We start from the raw sequence: 24678 nt of genomic DNA, 5'->3' as shown, positions 1-24678 counted from the left end.
TTTTTTTTTTGTGTTTTTTGTTTCGCTTTGTTTTGTTTTGTCTCTCCTTCCCTTCCCCTCCTAACTCTGCCACTTCTTCCCTCACTTCCCCCCGCCTACTGCCGCCTGGAGCCGCAACCGGGACACAAGCCAGCTGGCAGGAAAATGCCGTGCAGCGCTCCCAGGGTCCAGAGGAGGGGAGGGACTGAGGAGGGGATGGTGGTTAACACCATAAACGCAAGGGGACTCAACTCCCCACAAAAGAGAGCAAGGGCACTCAGGGAACTCAGGGCGCTGAAAGTGTCGGTAGCCTTTTTTCAGGAGACCCACTTCGTAGACAACCAAGCACCCAGATTCTCCGACCGACGTTACCAACAGGGATTTTTTGCCAATAACCCTTCATCCAAAACCAAGGGCGTGGCGATTCTCTTCTCAACAGAGACACCCTTCCAGATGGAGGCGGAACAGAAAGAAAGCCAGGGAAGATACCTGTTCCTCAGGGGAACCATACACCAGACGAAATTTACCTTCGCAAATATTTACCTGCCGAACAAAGGACAGAAGATCTTCCTGAAGAAGGCACTGGAATCATTGGATCGCTTTGCAGAGGGCACGTTAGTACTGGGGGGGGACCTGAATGTCCCCTTGGTACCACAGATGGATACATCGTCCGGAACAACGACACTCCCAAGCCACATTATACGAGGCGTTAAAACCCTCCTCCATGAACACCAACTCATGGACTGTTAGCGCACACTAAACCACGACTCCAGAGACTACACGTACTATTCGACGGCGCATAAATCCTACTCACGGATAGATTACCTCTTTCTGCAACATAGAACACTGGACAACCTCCTCTCCGCTAAGATACCACCGATGACGTGGTCGGACCACGCACCGGTGCTCATTACCATCAAACACCCGAGACCTAACCAGAAGCAGTGGATATGGAGACTGAACGAAACGCTACTCGAACAACCCGCAATACAAGCCGACATCCTCGAGAACCTGTCGGAGTTCTTCCGGACAAATTCCACACAAGGATCGAACCCAACTATGGTGTGGGAATCCCATAAATGTCTAATCAGGGGCCTCCTGATCCAACACGGCGCACGCCAAAAAAAGCTCCGCGCACAAGAAATATCGGAACTCATCACAAAAGTAGCAGACCTGGAAAATGAACACAAAACAACGATGGATGACGAAACATACAAACGTCTGACGGCAGCTAGAGCGGATCTACAATCTAAACTCATGACTAAGATCCAATTCCAATTTAAACTGGCCAGGAAATCATTTTACGAATACGGAAACAAGTGCAGCAAAATGCTCGCTAGAGCACTGAGAGCCAAACGACAAAAAAGCTGGATACACACCATTCAGTACAACAATGAAGCCCACCGGACCCCTAAGACAATAGCAGAAGCCTTTAGGAGATACTACACCGCGCTATATCAACTACCACCAAAAAGAGGACACGAGGAAGGGGAGCCCCAGACCATAGAGGAGAGGCAGCGGGCATATGTGTCGCGCCACACTGTCTCCAAACTGACTGCGGAAGAGACAGATGCCCTAGAGGAGCCCATCACCATGGAGGAAATACTTGGGGCAATTAAGATCGCCAAAGCAGGGAAGAGTCCGGGCCCGGATGGATATACCGCCAAGTACTACAGGACATACGCACAAATCCTGGCACCACACCTCACGGCGGCACTCAACTCGATCAGAACAGGAGGCTTCCTGGAACCAAACACACTCATGGCACACGTGGTGGTGCTGCCAAAAGAGGGGAAGGACTGCGCCAACTATAGACCGATCTCCCTGTTGAACGCCGATCTGAAACTTTTCACGAAGGTTCTTGCGCTCCGCATCCAGCCACATTTGCCGGTCCTGATACACCCGGACCAGGTAGGATTCGTGCGAAACCGAGAGGCACGAGACAACACGGTGAAAGTGATTAACCTGGTGCACGCAGCTCAACGGCGTACTACCCCGGCGTTACTAATATCGACGGATGCGGAAAAGGCGTTCGACAGGGTAGATTGGTCCTTCCTCATGGAGACGCTGACGCAAGTGGGCTTCGGACCATATATAATGACTTGGATCAGGGCTTTGTACAGGAACCCGGCGGCGCGGGTCCTGGTGAACGGCGTACTGTCCCAGCCTTTCGATATACGGAATGGGACGCGCCAGGGATGCCCCCTATCGCCCCTGTTGTTCGTCCTCAGCTTGGAACCATTCTTAAATGCAATACGAGCCAACACGAAAATACGGGGCATAGAAGGGACATGGGGGGAAAGTAAAATATCGGCGTATGCCTATGACCTCCTATTCACGATTACGGAACCACAGTCATCTCTTCAGGAGATCATGAAAGAATTTGGAATATAGCGCAGTTACTCAAATTTGAACATAAATTACAACAAATCTGAAATCCTGAACATAGGGTGTGACTCCTACACGGAAAGGAGGATCCGCTCAGCATTCCCCTTCCAATGGTGCACAGATGCCCTCGGATACCTGGGGGTACGCATACCAGAAAAACTATCCGACATATTCAAGCTCAACTTCATACCGCTCCTGGACAGGATCCTTAGGGACCTCCAACAATGGACACTTCCACATATCACATGGCTGGGGAGGATTAACGTACTGAAAATGAACGCCCTTCCGAGGCTCTTATACCTCCTACAGACACTACCGGTAGACGTCCCACGAGAGTTCTTAGACAAGGCTCGCAGAGCGTTTGTCCAGTACGTATGGGCAGGGAAGCAGGCGCGCCTGAACCATGGGATCCTGACACGTCCAAAGTTGAGGGGGGGGCTGGGACTACCGGATTTGGCCAAATACCGGTGGGCGGTACATCTACAGAGGATAGTGGAGTGGACCCAGGCCCCACCAGGAAAGCTCTGGATAGCAATAGAGGGGAGCTTCTCAGCAACCCCACTGACGGCGCTACCATGGGTGACGAAGGGGACGGAGGGAGTGATCCCGCGAGAACACCCAACTATTGTAGCCACGATAGCCATCTGGAGGAAGCTGGCCAAGAGGAAAAATCTAGCGCCGGAGGTATCCCCACTGTACCCCATAGCGGGGAACCCGCTTTTCCCACTGGCAGAGTCACCGCAGTTTTTGACAGCGCTGGGACTTCCGACAAAGTGTAGAATACACCATGTAAACACGGACAGTGGATTGAAACCCCTAACGGACCTGCCAGCCCCGGACCCTCAAGGATTCCTGACCCAATACCGATACCACCAACTGAAGAGTCTCATTAACTCCATCCCTAACCCAGGATCGGCAACCAGGCCACTGACTGCCTATGAAACCATGTGCGACCAAGAGACCCTCCCGCCCCACTGCATCTCGGAACTATACCAAATGATACTCCCAGACAGAACAGAAAATGCCTTGCCATACTATACCAGATACTGGGAAAAGGACATAGGACACCCCCTGACTGGAGACCAATGGCAGAACGTATTTGAAAACACCCATAAATCTTCGATTAGTACGAAATTTCAAGAGGCAGGGTACAAATTGCTGAGCCCCATTGGTATAGGACCCCCGAAAGACTCACAAGAGCGGGATGTCAATGTGAACCCGAATGCTGGAGATGTGGGAAGGAACTTGGCACTCAGTTCCACATATGGTGGCAATGCCAGAACATCCAGCCCTTCTGGGAACAGGTACACAGAGCAGTCATCCAGATAACGGAGGCGGACATTGACCTCAAACCCGAGGTATACTTACTACATATCACGGAACTACCGCCCACGAGGTATAAAAAAAACCGTGATTCCACATCTGATCAACGCGGCACGCAGCCTTATCCCCAACCATTGGAAAAAGACGACAATCCCAACTATGAGGGACTGGATAGGACGGGTGGAAGACATTCGAGAAATCGAGGAGCTCATCATGACAGAGACAGACAGGGCCCAAAGATACCACCAAATCTGGTACCACTGGACGAGATGGCTGGCGGGAGTGGACGGGACGGAGAGACGGGGACCCACAGGGGCGGACGCGGGGAGGGGGGGACCGCCCAACTCCCCTGCCTCTACCTGGGGCTTCCCGGCCTATGGGATCTCCCTCCTCCCCGGCCCTGGGGGCGCGGGGGGGGGAGGAGGGCGGACGCTGAGATAAGATGGGACCCCCTGACTGGAACCCACCCAAAGGAGACAGGAAAGCATATACACCAACAGACAGACAACACAACAGCTACTACCAGACGGACGAAAAGACCAGAACATACACCCCACAGGAGGGGAGGGGGGGGGAAATCGGGAGACAACAAGGGGGGGGCGACGACCTGATAACCGGGGAAACTCCGCATAGCGCGAGAGAGACCGTGACAGACGGGAGAACAGGGGAAAAGTCGCCCAGATCCGCCCACAGAAAAAGAAAGTGGATTAGCACACGCTAGAAAAAGGAGGCATAGGTTATAACTCACAGGTCAGATAGTATTTAAGTTAGCGTTATCGTTATAGACTACAAAGATGAACAGAAGTAGAGGAGTAAAGGAAAGACTAGAAGATTAAACAGGTAGTTCACAAGCACACCTAGTGGAAACAAACAGAAATAACAGGGGCCAAAGGCCAACAGGGGGAGCAGAACCAAGGAACTCGGGCCGCTGGACCGCATTCATAAATATAGAATACAGAAAACAGTCCAGGGTCTAAGACAGGGGGGAGGGGAAGGGAGAGAAGGGAGGGAAACACATAAGACTCAAACTCACATCAGGAGAAGACCTGGATCAGTACTGGAGCGCAGATTTTACCTAAGGGAAACCAGGGGTTTAAGGGAACGAAGAGGTGAGAAGCACTCCCAAGGGCAATACAGCAACACACATATTTACCTCTCATCACGAGAATCACTACCAAAGCAATGAAACACAACTGACTTAGGGCACACATAGCCCGTCCCACTAAAGAAATAAGAATACCCATAGACAGCAGGAGAAATAAACTACAAGAGGCAAGCAACACTGTGGGCATACTTGTAATATTATGAGGGCCCGTTACAATTCCACGATAAGATAACTAAACCTCACCGCATTAGGATAACACACAAGCATTACACGGGACCTGAGTAGATATATACCACGTTGATGATGTTAACGCTTGCTCCATTTTCGTTACATGTACCAATCACTGATTTTGGTTACCAGGCCCTGCGAGGCCACCTTGTTACTTTTGGTTACAGAGACCTGCGAGTCTCACATATGCTGAGACCATATGCTGTTACAAAACTCAATAAAGCATTTGAAATAATAAATACCCTGGCTCGGAGGGAAAGACACGCCTCCGACGAGATCTGATTAGTCTCTACAGGATTGAGTGACAGGTCGTTCCGGGCTGGCGTCATGACGTCGGTTTCCGGACGTCCTGCTACAAAAGGAAGTGACTCCCTCGCGGCCGGCGTTTACGTGACCGGGTGGACCGCGAGGAACAGAGGAAACAGCCTGTCCGGACGGATAGACGTCTAAGTCTCTACCTCTCTCGGAGGTAGAGACTTCAGGTACCCTGACAGAGGTTTGGTATAGGATTAGCATTAACTATCAAAAATAATTCAGATTTTAGATATATTAGGCATTTAACAATTAGTACTGATATATGAATCTATTTTGAGTTGTTTGACAAGGGCTCAGACGACTGGGTCAAAACATCTCCAAAACCGTTTTCTCATAATAATGTTTACACATTCAGTGCAACTAATTACAAAGTCACTCAGATTTTTTAGCTTGCCTGTTTTTCCTGCTTCCAACATATTAAATTCAAGAACCCACTGTTCATTTGCTGCCTAAAATATTCCACCCATTGATAGGTGGAATCAATGTTGTTAATGTCACCTGTCAGTGGTATTAACTCCTTAACGCCGTTACGGCGTTCTATGCCGTCCCGCATTAAACAGGCTTTAAAGCCGTTGCGGCTGCATAGAACAACGTAACTGCTTGCAGCTCCAGGAGGTCCGCGGTACTTACCTTCACCGCGATCCTCTTCGGGAGGACTGCCTGATAGCCCAGGCAGCCCTCCCACCGCAAATCAGGCCCCTGGGTGCCATGTGATCGCTCCCAAAGAGCACATGGCCCCCTATAGCTGGCTGTGGAACTGCCAGCAGAGGGACTGTCTGGGCTGTCAGACAGTCCCCCTGCTAGTGGGAGGTGTAAAACATTTTTAATTAAACATGTTAAAATAAAATAAATGTCGATGTATGTGTGTGTATATATGTATATATGTAACACAGAAACAGAGGATGTCCCTGCACTCAAGCTGAACATAAATAAGTAAATTGCCGGGTGCAAGCCAAGGCTCAAATGTATCCAGAAAAAGCAACAAATGTAGCTGCACTCACGGTCTGTAGTTAAAATCTTCAATTCTTTATTGGTTCATTTTAAAATTGGATCGATGTTTCAGTCCCCCTTGTGGACTTTCCTCAGGATCAGAACATCAGGTTCTGATCCTGAGGAAAGTCCACAAGGGGGGCTTGGCTGCATTGGGCTGGGATGAGGGACTTGGTTGCATTAGCAGGGGGAGTGTCAGGGACTTCTTGTAGGTTTTCAAGGGACAGGGAGTGTGGTGTAATAGCATTGTCAGGGGGTTTAGGAGCATCTCAGTGCCGGTGATTTCCTCGATTTCCTTCCGGATCTTGTCCCAGTATGGAGCTGTTGTGGGGCACGTCCACCAAATGTGGATGTATGTCCCGGGGTGTGTGCCGCATCTCCCGCATGTATTCGGCGTGTTGTCGTGTATGCGATTTATTTTGTAGTTTAGTTTCTGATATTTCGAACTGATAGCGCATTTGTGTGTGAGGGTGAAGATCTAGTCCCATTCCTGGGTGGTGAGGGACATCCCTGTGTCTCTCTCCCAGTGGGCTTTGAATCCCAAGACTACGTCGTCGCCCGTCTGGGCCATGAGCAAGGTGTACAGAGTCGAGATTCCTCGTGGGATGTGTGTTCGGTGTACGCATAGAATTTGAAAGCTCGTGAGGCGCCTAAGCAGGTGCCCGTGTCCTGGAAGGGATTGAAAGGGATTCATTTGGTGGTATCTAAACTGTTAAAGTAATGTTGGTCTTCTATCTGGGCAGAGGTCTTGGAGCCTTTTAAGTCCGGTTGGACTGTACAATTGGTGTAGGTACATCCAGTTAGTTGGTTAGAAGCCTAGTAGGTCGCTGTGGGTTAGGGTATCCGCGATGTATGGGTGATGGGCGTCAAGGGGTTGGGTGAGGTGGTAAGCCGCAGTCTATATGGTGCTGCCGTCCACACCCTCTGGGTGGCATCAATCAGGGGGTTTTTGTTTTGAAGTCTCCCGTAGGTGGTGGTGTGCAGCTACAGTCTAGCGGGGACGTTCCCACCAGCCTACTCCAGCTCTAGTGTCACCTATTGTTTTGTGGGGTGGTGTACTTACCAGTCAGTTAGCCGGTGTAAATGCGTGGCGCGGTAGTAAGTCTCTATGGAGGGTTCCCCCTGCTCATTTCGTTGGCTCTAGGATGGCTTTTTTCATGCGGGTTGGGCACTAGTTCCAGACAAATCGGCGGATAGCGGTCGTTATTGAACTAAACAAGGCTTTGGGCACAGCGATCGGGACCGTCTGGAACAGGTAAGACAGTGGGAGGCCGTCGGTACCCGGCGCTCTGTTTTGTTTTGTTTTTAAATGCTAATTCCTCTATCGCGAGGGGCTGTTCTAGGGCCTCTGTCATGTCGTTTAGTCTCCATTGGCGTTCTAAAGGTTTGTGGAGTGGGGATTGTATCTGTACTATGATCGGCGCATGATCTGATTCTGCCATGGTGTGTTTGTCTCCTGCTACCATCAGGAGCCCGTCTCTAAATTTGTTTAGTAGTGTAAGAGTTTTATTCAGGAAGACATGTTGGTTTCGGTTCGGGGAGTACAGGCATGCAAACGTGTACGTGTGCTGTGCTATAGACCCTTTGATGAATAAGTATCTACCCCAGGGATCTGACTTTTGTTTTGCGCATACGAATGGGACCTTACTTGAGATTAGAATAGCTACTCCCGCTTTCTTTTCATTAGGGTGGTTGGCGTAGTGCCTGTTGCCCAGGGTGGGGGCGTCTTTGCCCCTCAGGTGTGTTTCCTGCAAGAATGCCACCGAGACGCGCTCTGCCCATAGGGTTCGGAGTATATGAGTTCGCTTCTCGGGGACGTTTAGGCCCCTCACGTTATTGGACCACAGTTTTAGTGGTGCTGGCTCGTATTTCGAGCCCATCCCCCTTTGGTGCCCAGTGTTGGGTAGGGGTGGGAGGGGCGTCATAAGGGTCAGGTGGTGGGAAGTGTGTGGGGCAAGGTCAGTCAGGTGTCTGTGCAATAGTTAGGTAACTACGACTCGCCTCTGGTTTTGTTGCTCACAGGTGTCTGGACCCCACAGGGTGTCTCACCAGTGTGGCTTCCGAGTATATGTATAGTGTGAGTCTGTTACTCGGGGTTGGTGGGATGTCAGGTCTAGTACTTTAGTGTTTGGTGCGCTGCTCCTCTGGCGCCCATCCCACCAGTGTGTGTCATACGGGTTTACCCATGTCTTGGGGTGTCGTGTGGTGGGTTCTCACTTTAGCAGCTGGCGTGTTGCTAATATTCCATAAGTGTTTGGGGGTTTTCTCGTATCCAGCCACTCGTGTTTTGGGTCTGTACCTTCTGACAGGGTGTCCAGGTCCTTCCAGGGTCTCCCTCCTGCCGGCCCTATCTCCCTCAGTCTAGGCACCCTAATGGTTTGCTTTTTGCAGTCTCAACTGTGTGTATGTGTAGTCATTCCTGCGGGTCAATACTTTTGAATTTTGCATACAGTATTGCATTACTTAACGCGGCTAGTCCCTTTCTAGCGATTAGTCACTAATCCCCTTCTCTCCCCGGTGGGCTCTGGCTGGTATGCCATTGTTTAGCAGAGAGGTCTACTGCCCCGTCGGGGTTGGGAAATTCTGTCCGCAGGCCTTTGTGGGAACTTGTACGGCATGCATATCCCCATCTGGAGAGTTCGTCTAGAGTTAGTTAGCGTCTCACCTCTCCTCCCATTCACACCCCGCCCCAAGGAGTCCATGTTGAGCATTCCAGGCTTAGTCTCTGCGGGGGGTAAGTCTGTGACGTAGCTTCCCAGAGCATACCCATTCCCATTAAGTCCCCCCTTTCGATGAGGTTGGAGCCCCAAGGTCTCATTCCCATGTCTCTGCAGCTCAGTTCCCAATGTTATAGGCCAAGGGTGGGGGGGTCTAGTACATACCCTTCGATGGACTGGTAGCAAATTATGTCTCGTGGGGGTCCTTCTGCAGATGGGGGTCTGAGGGCTCTGTGAGCACGCTCCATGCCGAAGTCCGCTGGGGCTCTGTCCCCTAGGATATCGGCGAACAGGCCCGCCAGTAGTTCTGGTAGTGCTTCCCCAGCGGTCTCCAGGAGGCCTCTGATGCGGATGTTGTTTATTCGCCCGCGATTGTCCAGATCTTCTAGTTGCCCCCAGTGGTCGAGCAAGAAGTTACCCTGCCTGGTAGTGGCATTGTCAGTTGCCTGCTGGTGATGTACGTTTTGGGCCCTGTCGGCTTCCAAGTCCTCGACTCTGCGTTCTAGGGCCGACAGATCCCTCCGCACATCCATAACCTCCTCCCTGATCGCGGTCCTGATTTCGACCAGCATCTCTGTCTTGTCTGCTTGAGAGAGCGTATTGGCAGATATTGTAGCCAGGTCTGCAGCAATTTGGGAGAGGGCTTCTCCTCTGCCTGAGCTCAGTGCTGTGCTGGCGTTGCTTATCGCGCCCGGGAAGGCCGTCGCCATTTTGGACGCGGCCTGAGTGGACTGCATGTCTCGCTGTGTGCTTACAAAGTCGTCCATGGGGAGCACTGTTAAAGTGAAATTAATGTGGTAAAATCAAGTCTTATGGCTTGCCTGGTGTGTGGATTTGTGTTTAACATTGCATTAACTATCCACTTATTTCAGGTGGAAGGGATTTTCATCCACCACAACTTATTTGGTATGTACTTAACAAGTAACGCCAAGCCTCCATAGCAAGCCAGTAACCTATCCCATGCTGATGAGTTGAAATAACAACGAAACAGCTGTCCATGAGTGGTTCACTGGAATTGCACCTCTTCTTGAGTTGTGTTTTAAAGCTGTTGTATGCTGCAATCATATACTCCAAGGAATCCATGTATAAACTGGAAAAATGTGGTTCTTTGTTGAGCTCATTTGCATATTTCTACCCAGAATCCCTTACAGTAGTGAGAGCATTGTTAAAGTGAAATTTATATGGTAAAAGCAAGTCTTATGACTTGCCTGGTGTGTGTATTTGTAACATTGCATTAACTATATATAATTCTTTTGAGGAGTTTTACTTTTCAGGTTGCTATTAGTGTTGCTGTTAGATCGCTAAGGGGATTAACTTTATTTTCTTTTTATTTCTGCTTGATTTTTTTCTTTATGTTAAATGTTTCCATGTATTTTAATAATTGCAGGCAATACACTGCAAGCTTGCCTATATTCAACCCAGTAGCACGGCACAGCAGTGGAATTTAGATGCATGTGATATGTTTGGAATGATGGTTGCCGACAAACGTCTAAAGTGTACTGCCATAGGTAAACTTTGACATTGTTATTGCATATAACTGAAGAATAAACCATAATTCCAGTCTACTGTGACAAAGGTATTTTTACAGAGTATCTCATTCTATTTGTTATTTCGCCTAGGCATTTTGATGGACGATAAACTATCTGTTGAACTCTTTGAAGATGATCCAAAGAATTCAATCAGCATCAATGCTTCTTTGGTTGAGAAAGAAATGGCTTCCTTCATATGTTGGTAAGTCTGGAATGTCCTTTTAATATAACAAGTTAAAGCTGTATTTTATTACAAAGTAAGTTGCATTTAACCGAGTTGTAAACCAAAATTACTAAATAAAGTAAAATCTGCATTTCCATCCAACTCTTTTCAACATAAGTGTTCAGTTTTCTTGTCAGTTCCAGGTATTTTCTAGTTGATGGATAACCCTGCCATGCTACATCATTTTGAATTTCTATTGTAAGGACAGAGTTCACACTTTCTTCTCTGGTGAAATTTGCATACTTCTTTCCCAAGCAAAAACTACTAATGGAATCATTATATGTATATCTTAAAGGACAACTGTCGCCTAAAATAGTTTGGGGCAAAGTAATGTAGCGTGAGGATGTTCAGCGTCGTTTAAAACACTTTTCCTGTTCTAAGAACATGGAAGTCACTATAGTGGCTGTCTGTTAGACAGCCACTAGAGAAGGACTTAACCCTGCAAGGTAATTATTGCAGTTTATAAAAACTGCAGTAATTACACTTTCAGGGTTAAGGGTTGGCACCCAGACCACTCCAATGGGCAGAAGTGGTCTGGGTGTCTGGAGTGACTCTTTAAAGAAGGAGTTTTTGTTTATAGATCATGCATCTGAAATTTCACTGCCATTTAGGAGATAAATCACATTTGTTTTTGTTTATGCAGCCCTGGTCACACCTCCCCTGGCTCGGACTGACGCAACCTGCCTGAAATCAAAATGGTTTAATTTTCAATCACATATAACTTACCGTATATACTCGAGTATAAGTCGAGTTTTTTGGCACATTTTTTGTGCTGAAAAACCCCAACTCGACTTATACTCGAGTCAATGTCTGTATTATGGCAACTTACATTGCCATAATACAGACAAGGGGCTGTTGGGGGCTGGCAGGAAGCGTTTAATTACCTTTCCTGCAGCTCCTGTCAGCTCCCTTCTCCTCCACGCCGGTCCGGTCAGCTCCCTTCTCCTCCAGTGTAAGTCTTGCGAGAGCCGCGGGGTCAGAGCGTTGCCACGGGTTACCGTGGCAACGCTCCGCGTGGCCGCGAGACTTACTGTGGGACTTGACAGGGGAGCTGACCGGACCGGCGCGGAGGAGAAGGGAGCTGACAGGAGCTGCAGGAAAGGTAAGTAGACGCTTCCTGACAACCCCCCTCCTACACAGCCCATCCACTGGACCACCAGGGAATGAGAGCCCACCTCCCTGCCATGTATCAAACAGGAAGGGGGGACGAAAAAAAATAAATAAAAATGTAAATAATAAAATAAAATATTAATAATAATAATAATAATAAAAAAGATATTACTAATAAAACAAAAAAAATAATATTAAAATAATAATAATTAAAAAAGAATAATAAAAATGCCCACCCCCCACCAAGGCTCTGCATCACACACACACACTGCACTCATACACACACACACTGCACTCATACACACACACACTGCACTCATACACACACACACTGCACTCATACACACACACACTGCACTCATACACACACACACTGCACTCATACACACACACACTGCACTCATACACACACACACTGCACTCATACACACACACACTGCACTCATACACACACACACTGCACTCATACACACACACACTGCATTCATACACACACACACTGCATTCATACACACACTGCACTCATACACACACACTGCACTCATTATATACACACACTGTAAATAAATATTCAATTAATATTATTTTTTTAGGATCTAATTTTATTTAGAAATTTACCAGTAGCTGCTGCATTTCCCACCCTAGTCTTATACTCGAGTCAATATGTTTTCCCAGTTTTTTGGGGTAAAATTATGGGCCTCGGCTTATATATACGGTACTTTAAAAGTTTTGTATCTTTTGCTCTGTAAATTAAACTTTAATTACATACACAAGGTTCCTGCAGAGTCTATCAAGCTATTAACAGAGCAGAAGATAAGAAATTCTAAATTAATTTCTCTCTTTAACCCCTTAAGGACGGCGGGCGTGCTATGACCTGGCTCTAAACGGCGGGGGGCGGCATAGCACGTCTCTGCCGTCCTTCCTATTTACCCGGTCACCGGTGATCCACCGCCAGCGATCGCGGTCTGGGGACTCACCTGGGAGCCCAGGAGTCCCCCTCCTTCTTCTCTGCCCCCCCGGGCCATGTGATTGCGAGGACCTTGCAATCACATGGACGGCATAGCCGTCCATAGCAATGCCAGCAGGAGGAGTGCCTGTAATGACAGGTGCTCCCCCTGCTGCTTGGGGAAAAAAAAGGTTTAAACTGTTTAAAATTAACTTGTGTATATACTTAGATCGTATATATATGATCTAAGTGTATGTATATATGTGTGTGTATATTTATATATATATATTTGTGGTCGTGGCCATATAGCCGTATATGAGATCATAACATATAATAACATAAATACCAATTAGTTGGAATTAGTCGGTTGTGGTGTGCCGAAACCGACAGAGCAGTAGGCCTGTAAAAAGTGGGCCCACCTTAGAGGGTGTTTGTAATAGAGGGAGTGGCGGGTGGGGTGACTCGCCAGACCATTGACGGTAATGTGAGAGTGGATTGGTAGCCCTTTTATAGGGAAACCAAGCCCCTCCCACAACTACAGGCCAAGCCTTTATATTTGTGGTCGTGGCCATATAGCCGTATATGAGATCATAACATATAATAACATAAATACCAATTAGTTGGAATTAGTCGGTTGTGGTGTGCCGAAACCGACAGAGCAGTAGGCCTGTAAAAAGTGGGCAAAAATAAAATACCATAAGACATAATACGTTGACCAAAACTTTATTTAGATAAGTCACAGAAAGCTAGTCTTAATTCTTTAACAGGATTGGGTATATAGAGAGTATAAGCGGAAGATTTCCAGCGTCCCATTGTTTTGATTATGTGCGGAGGTATGTGGTTAGCAGAGGCTGTAGATGCTGCCCCGATTCGAAAAGAATGACCTGAAAATTGACTAGGGTTCAAGCCGAGTCTAGTCAACAGCAATCTTACATAGAGCATAAACCTTGCTGTAGTTAGAACGTTACCGTGCAGTTCTAGCAAAGGTTGTAATGGTTGTTTGTGGAGTGATTGCAGATAATTGTCAACATTTTGTACCAGGCACCATTTGTTATGAGTAGGGTACAAAGGGATCGTAACGGTATGACCCATGGTGCTGGTTTTCGAGTGTTTAAGTATGAGTAGGTAATGGCCGTTATGTTTCTCTAAGTCCATGGTTCTTAAGTAATCAGTGGTCGTAATAGTCCTGGTTGTGAATTCGTTGGGACGAAGGAATCCATAAAAAGCTAGATATATGGCTGTCTTTATGACCGTGTTTGTCCTGGGCTCAAACGGGGAGGAATCTAACAAGTTGATTAGTGCATGAAATATATGGTTATCTATAGGTAGTTGTTTTGCTGGGACATGTGTGTCTAATTTTTTAATGCCTCTAAGAACTGTCTTGATTTGATATGATGACAGGAAACTAGTGGCTTTGGGTTGTTGAATAAGCATGTGGTGTTGAATTGCCGTGAGGTATAATTTAATAGTGTTGAATGATAGTTTTAGGTTGATGTGGCAAAAAGAAGTGAACCCCAAAATTGATTCTATCGTGAACATGTCGTGAATGTGAAAATCAGTGATAAATTTCCTGAATATGTGAAATGCTCTGTCGTAAGTGTTTCTTGTATTTACAGAAAGTGCCAGGTGAGAAATGTGACGTGCGTGATTTAACAAAGCTTTTAATCCATTATCATGTCTGTGAAAAGTGGGGCTGGTGTTGCCCGTCTGGAAGCGGTGGGCAGTGTCGTGAAGAATTCCTGAAAACGAAATCGAGACAAGTGATCAGCACTGATGTTTGTGCACCCTGGAACGTGAATACATGTTAGAAAGAATTGACAAGTGGCTGCTACCCATGTGAGTCGTCTCAAGAGCCTCATAATTACCAGTGATGATGACCGGCCTTTATTGACAATATGGCAAGTAGCCATATTGTCAGAATAGCACCAAACCGTGTGACCGGACCACTGGTGGCCCCAGGTAACGGCCGCTGCCACGATGGGGTACAACTCAAATAAAGCTGAGGTCTCTGTGAATTTTGTGAGTGCTTTCACCTCAGTTGGCCACGGCCCCCCAAGCCATTGGTCTCCCCATATGGCTGCAAAACCTGTGTTTGCTGCAGCGTCTGTCCATAGTGTAGGTGAAGTGTCTGAGTGAGGTGGTATAAACATGGCACGCCCGTCCCAAGAAGTGAGGAAAATTCTCCACATGCGCAAATCGGATGTTGCGTGGTTGTCTAATGAAATGTAAGATGTGTCTGAGGTAAATTGTGGAAATAGTGACAGCAAATGTGAAATAAATGATCTCCCCTGAGGAATGATTCTCATTGCAAAATTAAGCGATCCCAGCAATGATTGTAGATCTTTTTTTGTGCAACAACCTTGCTGTAGGTAATGGTCAATGCTTGCCAGGATACGCTCAATTTTCTCATGAGGGAGGCTAGCCTGCATGTGTACTGTGTCTAGTTGTATCCCCAGAAATTGCATCTGAGTGTCAGTCCCCAGGGTCTTGTGTGGGGAGACTGGGATAGAAAGTGACTCGAATAATGCCAACATGTGTCTTAAACTTGTGGGTGGAAGTGTGTTGTTCTCAATTGTGAGGAAATCGTCTAAATAGTGAATCACTGAGGGACATTTGCATACATTGAGTAACAACCAACATAAGGCCTCTGCAAATGTGTCGAAAATCCGCGGGCTGCTTTTAGAGCCAAAAGTGAGGCGAGTGAAAAAATAGTATAACCCTTCCCATTTAATGCCGTGAAGGTGCCAAAGTGTAGGGTGCATAGGAAGTAATTTGAAGGCGTTCACTACATCCGTTTTACTTAACCATGCCCCTGTGCCTGCTTTAATGATAGCCCCAATGGCATGGTCGATAGTGGCGTAATGCAGTGAAAACTCTTCCGATGGTATGAGGGAATTTAAGCTGGGGACTGTGGAGGAATGTGGTGCGGATAAATCAATGATCAGCCTGGGTTTAACCCCTTAAGGACCAAACTTCTGGAATAAAATGGAATCATGACGTGTCACACATGTCATGTGTCCTTAAGGGGTTAAGTGAGTTTTTCCCCGTGACAATCCCAATGGGATTGGTTCTCCAAGAAGTAAAAGGTGGTGAGTGGAAAGGACCCAGCAAAAACCCTTGGTTCACCTCAATTGTGATAAGTTTATGTACCAGCTGTGGGTCATCTCGTGTGGAAAGTAAGTTGTCACATTCCAGTGTGCCTGTAGGTAAATGTATCAACCCTGTGTGAAAACCCTCCGATAGACCTGTTATGAGGTAGTCACTAAAATGTTGTGATGGGTGTAGATGTAGCAAATCGGTGAATAAGCTGAGGTTCACGCATGTGAGATAGGGTTTAGGGAAAGCTTTATTTGGGCACATTGTCTTGGAATGAGCCCTAAAACAATGTGAACAGACATGCATTAGTCTACACGAACTAAACCCACAATTGCCAGCATTAAAATTGTTGCATACTTGGGATTTCCCTAAGAAGACAATATCTCTTCCTAATTTGTCTTTCAAACCTTTATTTGACCTTGAGGGGTTAGTAGTTGCTTGGTTTTGTTCTACCTCAGCTGTATTATGGCAGAAATTAGTGCTGTGGGTTGCTGATGAGCATACTGCACAAGTTGGGGGCTTGAGGCCTGCAAAGTGCCTACAGAATAGCTCAGTGTCCAACTTGTTCCACTTAATGCTTAAATTGAACTGAGCCAGAGCTGCGGCCACCTTTGCAGAGAAGGAACGGTGGTAATCGTAAAACGCTGTACCACCGTATTTGTGCCCCAAATCCACCAACTTGTGCATGTACGCATCTAGCTCGGCTCTTTTCCCTGGGTATACAGTGCAATATACGTCCCTATAGATGCCAAAACCTAACACAAATTCTGGTATATTCAATTTTTTGTTCAGGCAAGGGTCCCTAGCTTTAAGGACTACAGAAATGTCCCCACATGCAAAGGTCCTGTTCTCAAGGACATCCTGGGAGGCAATAAGCAATGAAGCTAGGTTAACGTCCTTGCCTTCCAGAATGTCCTTTTTAAGGTGAGCTGGGACCATGTGTGAGGGATCAATAGATTCTATGTCAGCCGTGGCTGGTAGGGTATTACCGGGTAAGGTATCAGCAAGAGGCTGAGTGGTGACCGTTGTATTTGTAGTGGAGTGAGTAGCACTACCGGCCAGGGGCGGACTGACCGGTCGGGCACTTCAGACATGGTCCGAGGGCCCGGCCGGGAGGGGGGCCCGCCATCAGGGGGCCCGGCCGCCCCTTTAAATGCTGCAGCCGCCTGAGCGCTCTCTTAAGAGCCTCAGGCGGCTGCAGCTTCTCACCTCCCCTCCCCTGTAGCTGTGCGGTCCGCGGTGCCGGCCGGAGTGATAGGAAGGTGCTCAGTGTGCACCTTCCTGTCAGTCCGGTCGGGTACAGGAAACAGAAACTTCTGTTCCGCGTGGAACAGGAGTTTGTTTCCTGTACCCAGCCGGACTGACAGGAAGGTGCACACTCAGTGTGCACCTTCCTATCACTCCGGCCTGCACCGCGGACCGGAGTGCAGCTCGGCCACGCTACAGGTGGGGGTGGTGGGGACAAAAAGGGGAGGGGAGGGGAGGGCAAAAAGAGGAGGGGAGGGGGGTCAAAAAGGAGGGGAGAGGGGGGCAAAAAGAGGAGGGGAGAGGGGGGCAAAAAGAGGAGGGAAGGGGGGGGCAAAAAGAGGAGGGGAGGGGGGGGCAAAAATGGGAGGGGAGGGGGGGCAAAAAGAGGAGGGGAGGGGGCAAAAAGAGGAGGGGAGGGGGGCAAAAAGAGGAGGGGAGGGGGGCAAAAAGAGGAGGGGAGGGGGGCAAAAAGAGAAAGGGAGGGGGGCAAAAAGAGAAAGGGAGGGGGGCAAAAAGAGAAAGGGAGGGGGGGCAAAAAGAGAAAGGGAGGGGGGACAAAAAGAGAAAGGGAGGGGGGGCAAAAAGAGAAAGGGGAGGGGGGCCAAAAGAGAAAGGGAGGGGGGGGCAAAAAGAGAGAGGGAGGGGAGGGGGTTAAAAGAGAGAGGGGGTAAGAAGAGGGAGGAGAGGGGGTAAGAAGAGAGAGGGAGGGGGTAAGAAGAGAGAGGGAGGGGGTAAGAAGAGGGGGGAGGGGGTAAGAAGAGAGGGGCGGGAGTAAGAAGGGGGTAAGAAGAGGGGGAGGGGGGAGTAAGAAGAGGGGGAGGGGGGAGTAAGAGGAGGGCAATTGCCCCCTCCCCTGTCCGCAGGCACCGTGCGGGCAGCCGGCAGGGGAGGGAGGAAGAGAGGACCCAGGAGCTCAACCTGCAGCTCCTCTGGGTCCTTCTTGCGCGAGCACAGATCGTTGCCGCGGTTACCACGGCAACGTTACGGCTCTGGCGAAAGTAAACTCTAGCCCTGGAGCTACGGGCTAGAGTTCACTCTCAACACTGTGACCACCAGGGATTCCTGGTGGTTGCAGTGGTGAGAGTGAACTCTAGCCCCATAAACACACTACCCCCACACACCATACACATTCACACACTGCCCCCACACACACCATACACATTTACACACATTGCCTCACACACACATACACTGCCCACCTATACACACACAGCCCCCCATACTAACATTGCCACACACATACACAGCCCCCTCATACACACATTGCCCCACACACACTACACCCCCTCACACACACTACACCCCCTCACACACACTACACCCCCTCACACACACTACACCCCCTCACACACACTACACCCCCTCACACACACTGAACCTTTCACACACACTGCACCCCTTACACATTGCACCACTGCTCCTATACCCTACAACAGCCTCATATCCCAGCAGACCCCAGGTAAGTTTTCAAACTGTTCTTAAACGGTTTGACTACTTCTCTGGGAGGGGGGCCCGGCCCTCCTGTCACCATAACGACTACACAGAGCAGTAGTGGTTATTGTGCATGGATTATTTCTTTAAATAATCTCCAAGTGCCCCAGCAGCCAGCCAGCCAGCCCACAGGCCAGCCAGCCAGCCCACAGGCCAGCCAGCCAGCCCATAGGCTGGCCAGTAGCCAGCCCACAGGCCACCAGTTAGGCTTACAGCCAGCAAGCCCACAGCCTGCCAACCGCAGCCAGCAAGCCACAGCCTGCCATCCAGCAAGCCACAGCCAGCAAGCCAACAGCCTGCTAGCCGCAGGCAGCAAGCCCACAGCCTGCCGGCAAGCCCACAGCCTTCCAGCCGCAGCCAGTAAGCCCACAGCCTTCCAGCAAGCCCACAGACTGCCAGCCAACAACAGTAATTAAGGTAAGAGGAGCCAACTTGGCCTAGGTATCAGCGAGCTATGTTGTGTTGCTATATTGTGAATAGGAACCAGAGTGTTGGAGACCCCCCCTCCAGGCCCCATTAGACTCCATTGTAGTCTCTAATGGGACCTGGAGGAAATTCTTTCTAACACACTCTCTAAAGGACACTGAGATAGCCTCTGCTAGAATGCTCCCCCCCTCCATGGCCCATTAGCCCTCAATTGTAGTCTCTACTGGGGCCTGGAGGTGACTGTTTCCAGCAGGGACACTGAGATGGCCTCTGTTAGAAAGACCCCCTTCCAAGCCTATTAGACTCCATTGTAGTCTCTAATAGGGCCTGGAGGGGATTATTTCTAACACACTCTCTAAAGGACACTGAGATAGCCTCTGCTAGAAAGACCCCCCTCCATGGCCCATTAGCCCTCAATTGTAGTCTCTACTGGGGCCTTGAAGGGATTATTGCACTTTTGTTCCTTGTGTCTAAAGATTGTGTAGGGTGTGGCTGGAGGCGGTGCATGGAGGCAGGACATGGGTGGCGCTTGCTGCGGAGTATGGGTGGGGCCTGTAAGGGGGCCCTTGATTTATTTTGCCCGGGGGCCCTGAGGGTTCTCAGTCCGCCCCTGCTACCGGCCTCCAATTTGTCCAGCCTGTCGCTGATTTTCCCCATGGATGTCATAAGGGACGTCATCATTGCATGAAATGCTGGTACTTGAGACCCGCTAGGGCCTTCCCCTGCCTCGGAGTTGTCAGTGGTAGTGTTCAGTAGCCTATACAACTCCGCCTTTCTAGCTGTAGCTGGGAAAGGGATGCAGCGTCTTCTTAGTTCAGCTGTAAGACGTGGTATGGTCCACGATCTAAGGGATGCCGGGCTATTCACGTCTGTACTTGGACCAGGGGTGGCAGGCCTAGCCGGTGTGCTAGGTAGTGACAGTTCTTCAGGAATATCTGGCGTTAGTGACATAACTGAAATTATAAATATATATAGTCAGTCGTATGAATTGTTTTGTGGGTGGGTACTGGTGGGCTAACAAAATACCAAGCGGTGAAACAATTAAGCTTTTTTGAACGTGACAGATGAGGCCCTGCTAGTTGCCAAGCGGCTTGAGAGGCACTATCTATGTGTGGGCCCGAGGGGACGTTTTGAGGCCACCGAACGTTGTGGCGGGGTGTTGGCCTCTCGGTGTCATTTAAAGCATAAGAAAGATTGGGAGTGACAGGTGAGGCCCTCTCTTTACATTGATGCGAGGCGGCTAGCTATGATTTGGCCCGAGGGACGTATCACCTCCGAGTGTGAGGTTAGGGATGTTGGCCTCGCGGGACCACTAGCCTATGGATTAAGACCAGAAAATATTTATCTAATTGGGCCACCTAACCTGGGACCAGTACCCCTCAAATAATATTTTTTGGAAATAGTGGGATCTGGCGTAGTACCTGAAAAGTGAGTCAGGCTTGACCTCTCAATTGAAGAGTAACTGTGATTTTGTCGGTAGGTTAACCTGTGGGTATAAGATGATATATAAATATCTGAATCTGGGGTAGTGGTTAGGCCAGATCGTGGACCTTAGAACCAGAACCTACCCGATAACTGCGGAGGAGATATAACCGAGAGAAACCGGCTTCTTGCTTGTAAAAGCTACCGTTCCAATGACTAAACCTAGAAGAGTAAATTATATTTTAACTAATATCATATGTTTATATGGTCATTTACATGGGTCATATGACAATGTTACCAACCTATAACGTATAAATGATACCGATCTCAGGGTTCCCAAATATTAATATGAATTCTGGTCAGAAAACCTGTTGGAAGATATCAGGAATCTAATTAAATGTAACATTTAATTTATTTTTGGTGTAATATCGTTATTGACCGGTAGGGGGCGAGATTCCACCTAAGAAGTGGATGCAGGATCGTGTATAAATAGTGAGTAAAAATGTGAATTTAAATAGTGTGATTAAATTATAAATGAAAATGTTTTGTTTAGTAGCATAATTTTAAATATATAGACGAATGCAGTGATTGTTTAAAACGTTTAAAAGATAGGGATTATATTGCTTAGCGGCGGAGTGATTGCCACGAAAATAGTTCCGGATGCGGTTAAATGTGAATAGGGGCTCCGCCGTGTAAGCCGTGAATGTGAAGCGGTTTGCTTTACGGCGGGCCCAACTTACGGTTATTTTGGCGGCAGTGAGTACCGGAAAGCTGTGCGGGCGGCGGCGGCAGCGGCGGCGGGAAATAGCACTGGAGAACCTGGACCACTCAGGAGGGCACCGGACCCGGAGACCACGATGAACAGGTAAGAGGAAATCCAAGATGGCGGTCAGAACCGGAAGTAACGTTTCTGACTCGCCAGACCATTGACGGTAATGTGAGAGTGAATTGGTAGCCCTTTTATAGGGAAACCAAGCCCCTCCCACAACTACAGACCAAGCCTTTATATATATATATATATATATATATATATATATATATATATATATACACACACATACACATCATATAGTCTAAATGTATTTTAATATTAATATATAATTATATATATATTATCAAAATACACGTAGAATGATATTGATTAATTATATATATATATATTATATATGTAAATATGTTACAAAATAAAATTAAAAAGTAAATTAAAACTATATTTGTGTATTTTCGTTCTAACTGTATTTTTAAATTAATATAGATAGATTTTAAAATACACGTAGAACAAAATAATATATATATCTATATACATAAGTATATGCGTATATATCACTATATATATATATATATATATATATATATATATACCTATACATAAATAAATAATTTTGAAAAAATCATATATATATATAAAATAATAATTATACATATATTTTTATGTAATTTTGCATAATTAGGTCATTTTATTAATTACAATTTGCGGGACCTGCCTGATCACCCAGGCCGAAAGTATAAGGAATTTAATTTGCTAGCACTATAGTTAACCCTATATCTTTCCAAGACACCATAAAACCTGTACATGGGGGGTACTGTTTTTCTCGGGAGACTTCGCTGAACACAAATATTAGTGTTTCAAAAAAGTTAAATGTATTACAACGATGATATCGTCAGTGAAAGTGAAGTTGTTTGCATTTTTTACACACAAACGGCACTTACACTGACAATATTATTGCTGTGATACTTTTTACTGTTTTGAAATACAAATATTAGGGGATATGCTTTTGGAGCTGCTGTGTGACCTGTCGAAACGATTTCTTCCAAGTCAGTGTCCCTGGGAAAATCTCTGAAAAGTGTCAAATGTGCTTCTTCAAATGTGCCTCCAATAAGGACCTCCCTGTCTGAGTCCCGAACAAACTTGATTAGCACATCGCGGGGAGCATCTTTGGGTGCTTTGGTGGCCCTGGAGAGATGAAAAACAGTCTAATAATAGCGTGGCTATGAGCCTCCTGCAGTAATGGGGCAATTCAGTATTGGTGACTGATTCCGGCACCCCTCGAATCCTCCTATTACGTGCTTTGGCTCTATCCTCCATGCTTGCTAGTTGTGCTGTCAGGGAACTGCATTGTTTCTACAGCAAACTTAGGGCAGTATCCATGGCCATTTGAGCAACCCCTGCGCCCTTGATGTGTTCTTCGGCTGTCGCCACCCATTTGATGAGCATGGATACCTCTTCCCTGACGAGCGCCATCTGCATGGAACATGGCTTGGATGTCTTTCACCACTTTGTCAGCTTTCGTGGTGGGAGCATCGTCCCCCAGCTCCAAGGATGCTGTACGCTTCACCCATACTTGCCAGATTGTAGGTAAGTGGGTTTGCGGGCTGTCGTTGTCCGACAAGAGAGATGTAAAGGCCTCTGCCGGCGCCATCTTGAGGGGATCATGGCCGTGCTCATGAAAGCCACGATATCTTGCGTTCACGGGCTGGTATCTGCTTGGTAAATTTTTGCCTTCTTCCCCATGGTGTAGGGTACTCAGGGGCAGCAGTTGAGGCGTATTTTTCCCTTTTGTGCCAGTAAACGGCAGTTTGCAGGTTTTTCGTGCAGAGCTGCTGCGAGATGCTTCTAGCTCGTTCAGGCGCAGGCTCTGCCCCTCTGCTACAATGCTTTTTAACACCACGACAATAATTATTATAAAGAAATAAATTAATAAAAGGCAGAGTTGGGGCGGAGGTCTGTCCGTGCTGCTCCTCGCTTAGATAGCGGCTCACTAGGGTTGCACTAGCGCTGCTACAATTTTTTCTTCCCGCACTTCTCTGACTCACCGCCCACATTGGATTCTCAGCCAGCTCTTGTTCCCCCGCAACTGACATGTCACCACTTCTTCCCAGCTACCTGTCTCACTCTGCCGCTATAACTTGAAAGCATGAACTTTAGTTGACTTTTCCTATGTATACAGCAAATGAAGCTTATCCCTTTATTGTCACCTTCTGTGAGAGAAAGTGAGGCTTTGGCCTGTGGTTAAAACATGTAAAATGTGGATAGTTATTTGATCAAATGTATGATGCTCTAAAAGGTGCAGTACTCCTACACGGAGTGTTCCTTCCAAAAAAATATATATATAGGTTCACATTTAAATGTTGTATATCAACCCTTTTGTAAATCATCTCTAATTTCACATTTGTATTATTTTGTTTTTAAGTGAACATGGGCCTCTTAAGCATCGCTTATATATGAGGGAAATATGGGATCCAGTTGATGATATGCTCACTGATCCTTTTGAAGAAAAGATGGACTCCATTTCTGTTTTGCAACAAAAAGAGCTGGATGTTATAGTTAGCCATGTTGTCTCTCCTAGCAACATATTTGTGCAGTGGAAGACATCAGAGCATTTTCTTGAAAGGTACTTTTTTTTAATTACTAATCTTTCCACACTGGTTTAAAGAAATTGAATAATGTGGCTTCCAATAAATAAATGCCTTACTGGCTAGCTGTCTAGTTAACTAATGGGAAACTGCAGCAGTACATAATGTTTTTGTGCAAAGAAATATTGAAAAGAAAATATTATTTTTAGTTTATTTTTTTTAAACCTCTTTAATATACAGTATGTAATGCTTTTCATTACATGCAAGTATACTTTATAAACATTTTTTGAAACAGAAAGGAAAGGGGAGATGTTTTGGATGCTTAGTCATTTTACAGATGTAATGCATTTGCTAAATAAAATAAATGCCTGTAATTACCTTATAATATAATCTTTCATGCTTAAACAGGATTTCAAAAGCTGGGGTACTTGCATAGTAGAATATATATATATATATATATATATATATATATATATATATATATATTACTGTATGTATATATGTAAAATGTAAATTTTTGAAAAGTACAATATTAGTTTTAAAAGATAAATTTACAGAATCATATTTTTACAATGCATTTCACATCAGATACTATCCAAACAGTACAAAAGTTAAACAAATGTTCAAAGGAAAGGTAAAAAGAAAGCTACAACAGAATAAAAGGCTTATAAAAATATAACATGCACTTGTTGAACATTTTTTTTTTCTATTCGTAAGAAATGTCACATATGATAGATTGTTGCCACAGTTTACAATTGGTGCATGAAAAAACACGAAAAGGTCAAAGT

At 46.8% G+C, this 24678-nt stretch overlaps 1 protein-coding gene across 1 annotated transcript in view; it reads left to right on the top strand.

Moving 5' to 3' along the window:
* Positions 1–24678, top strand: part of RNF17 (ring finger protein 17) — a 93230-nt gene that overhangs the window by 8700 nt on the left and 59852 nt on the right. The window contains exons 4-6 of the mRNA XM_063440255.1: positions 10433–10553; positions 10665–10776; positions 23728–23928. Of these exons, the coding sequence (XP_063296325.1) occupies positions 10433–10553; positions 10665–10776; positions 23728–23928 (434 nt within the window). The remainder of the gene's footprint in view (positions 1–10432; positions 10554–10664; positions 10777–23727; positions 23929–24678) is intronic.

Source organism: Pelobates fuscus, chromosome 1 (genome assembly GCF_036172605.1).
Source record: "Pelobates fuscus isolate aPelFus1 chromosome 1, aPelFus1.pri, whole genome shotgun sequence".
NCBI classification, from domain to species: Eukaryota; Metazoa; Chordata; class Amphibia; order Anura; family Pelobatidae; genus Pelobates; species Pelobates fuscus.
This window is presented reverse-complemented; position numbering and strand designations above follow the sequence as displayed.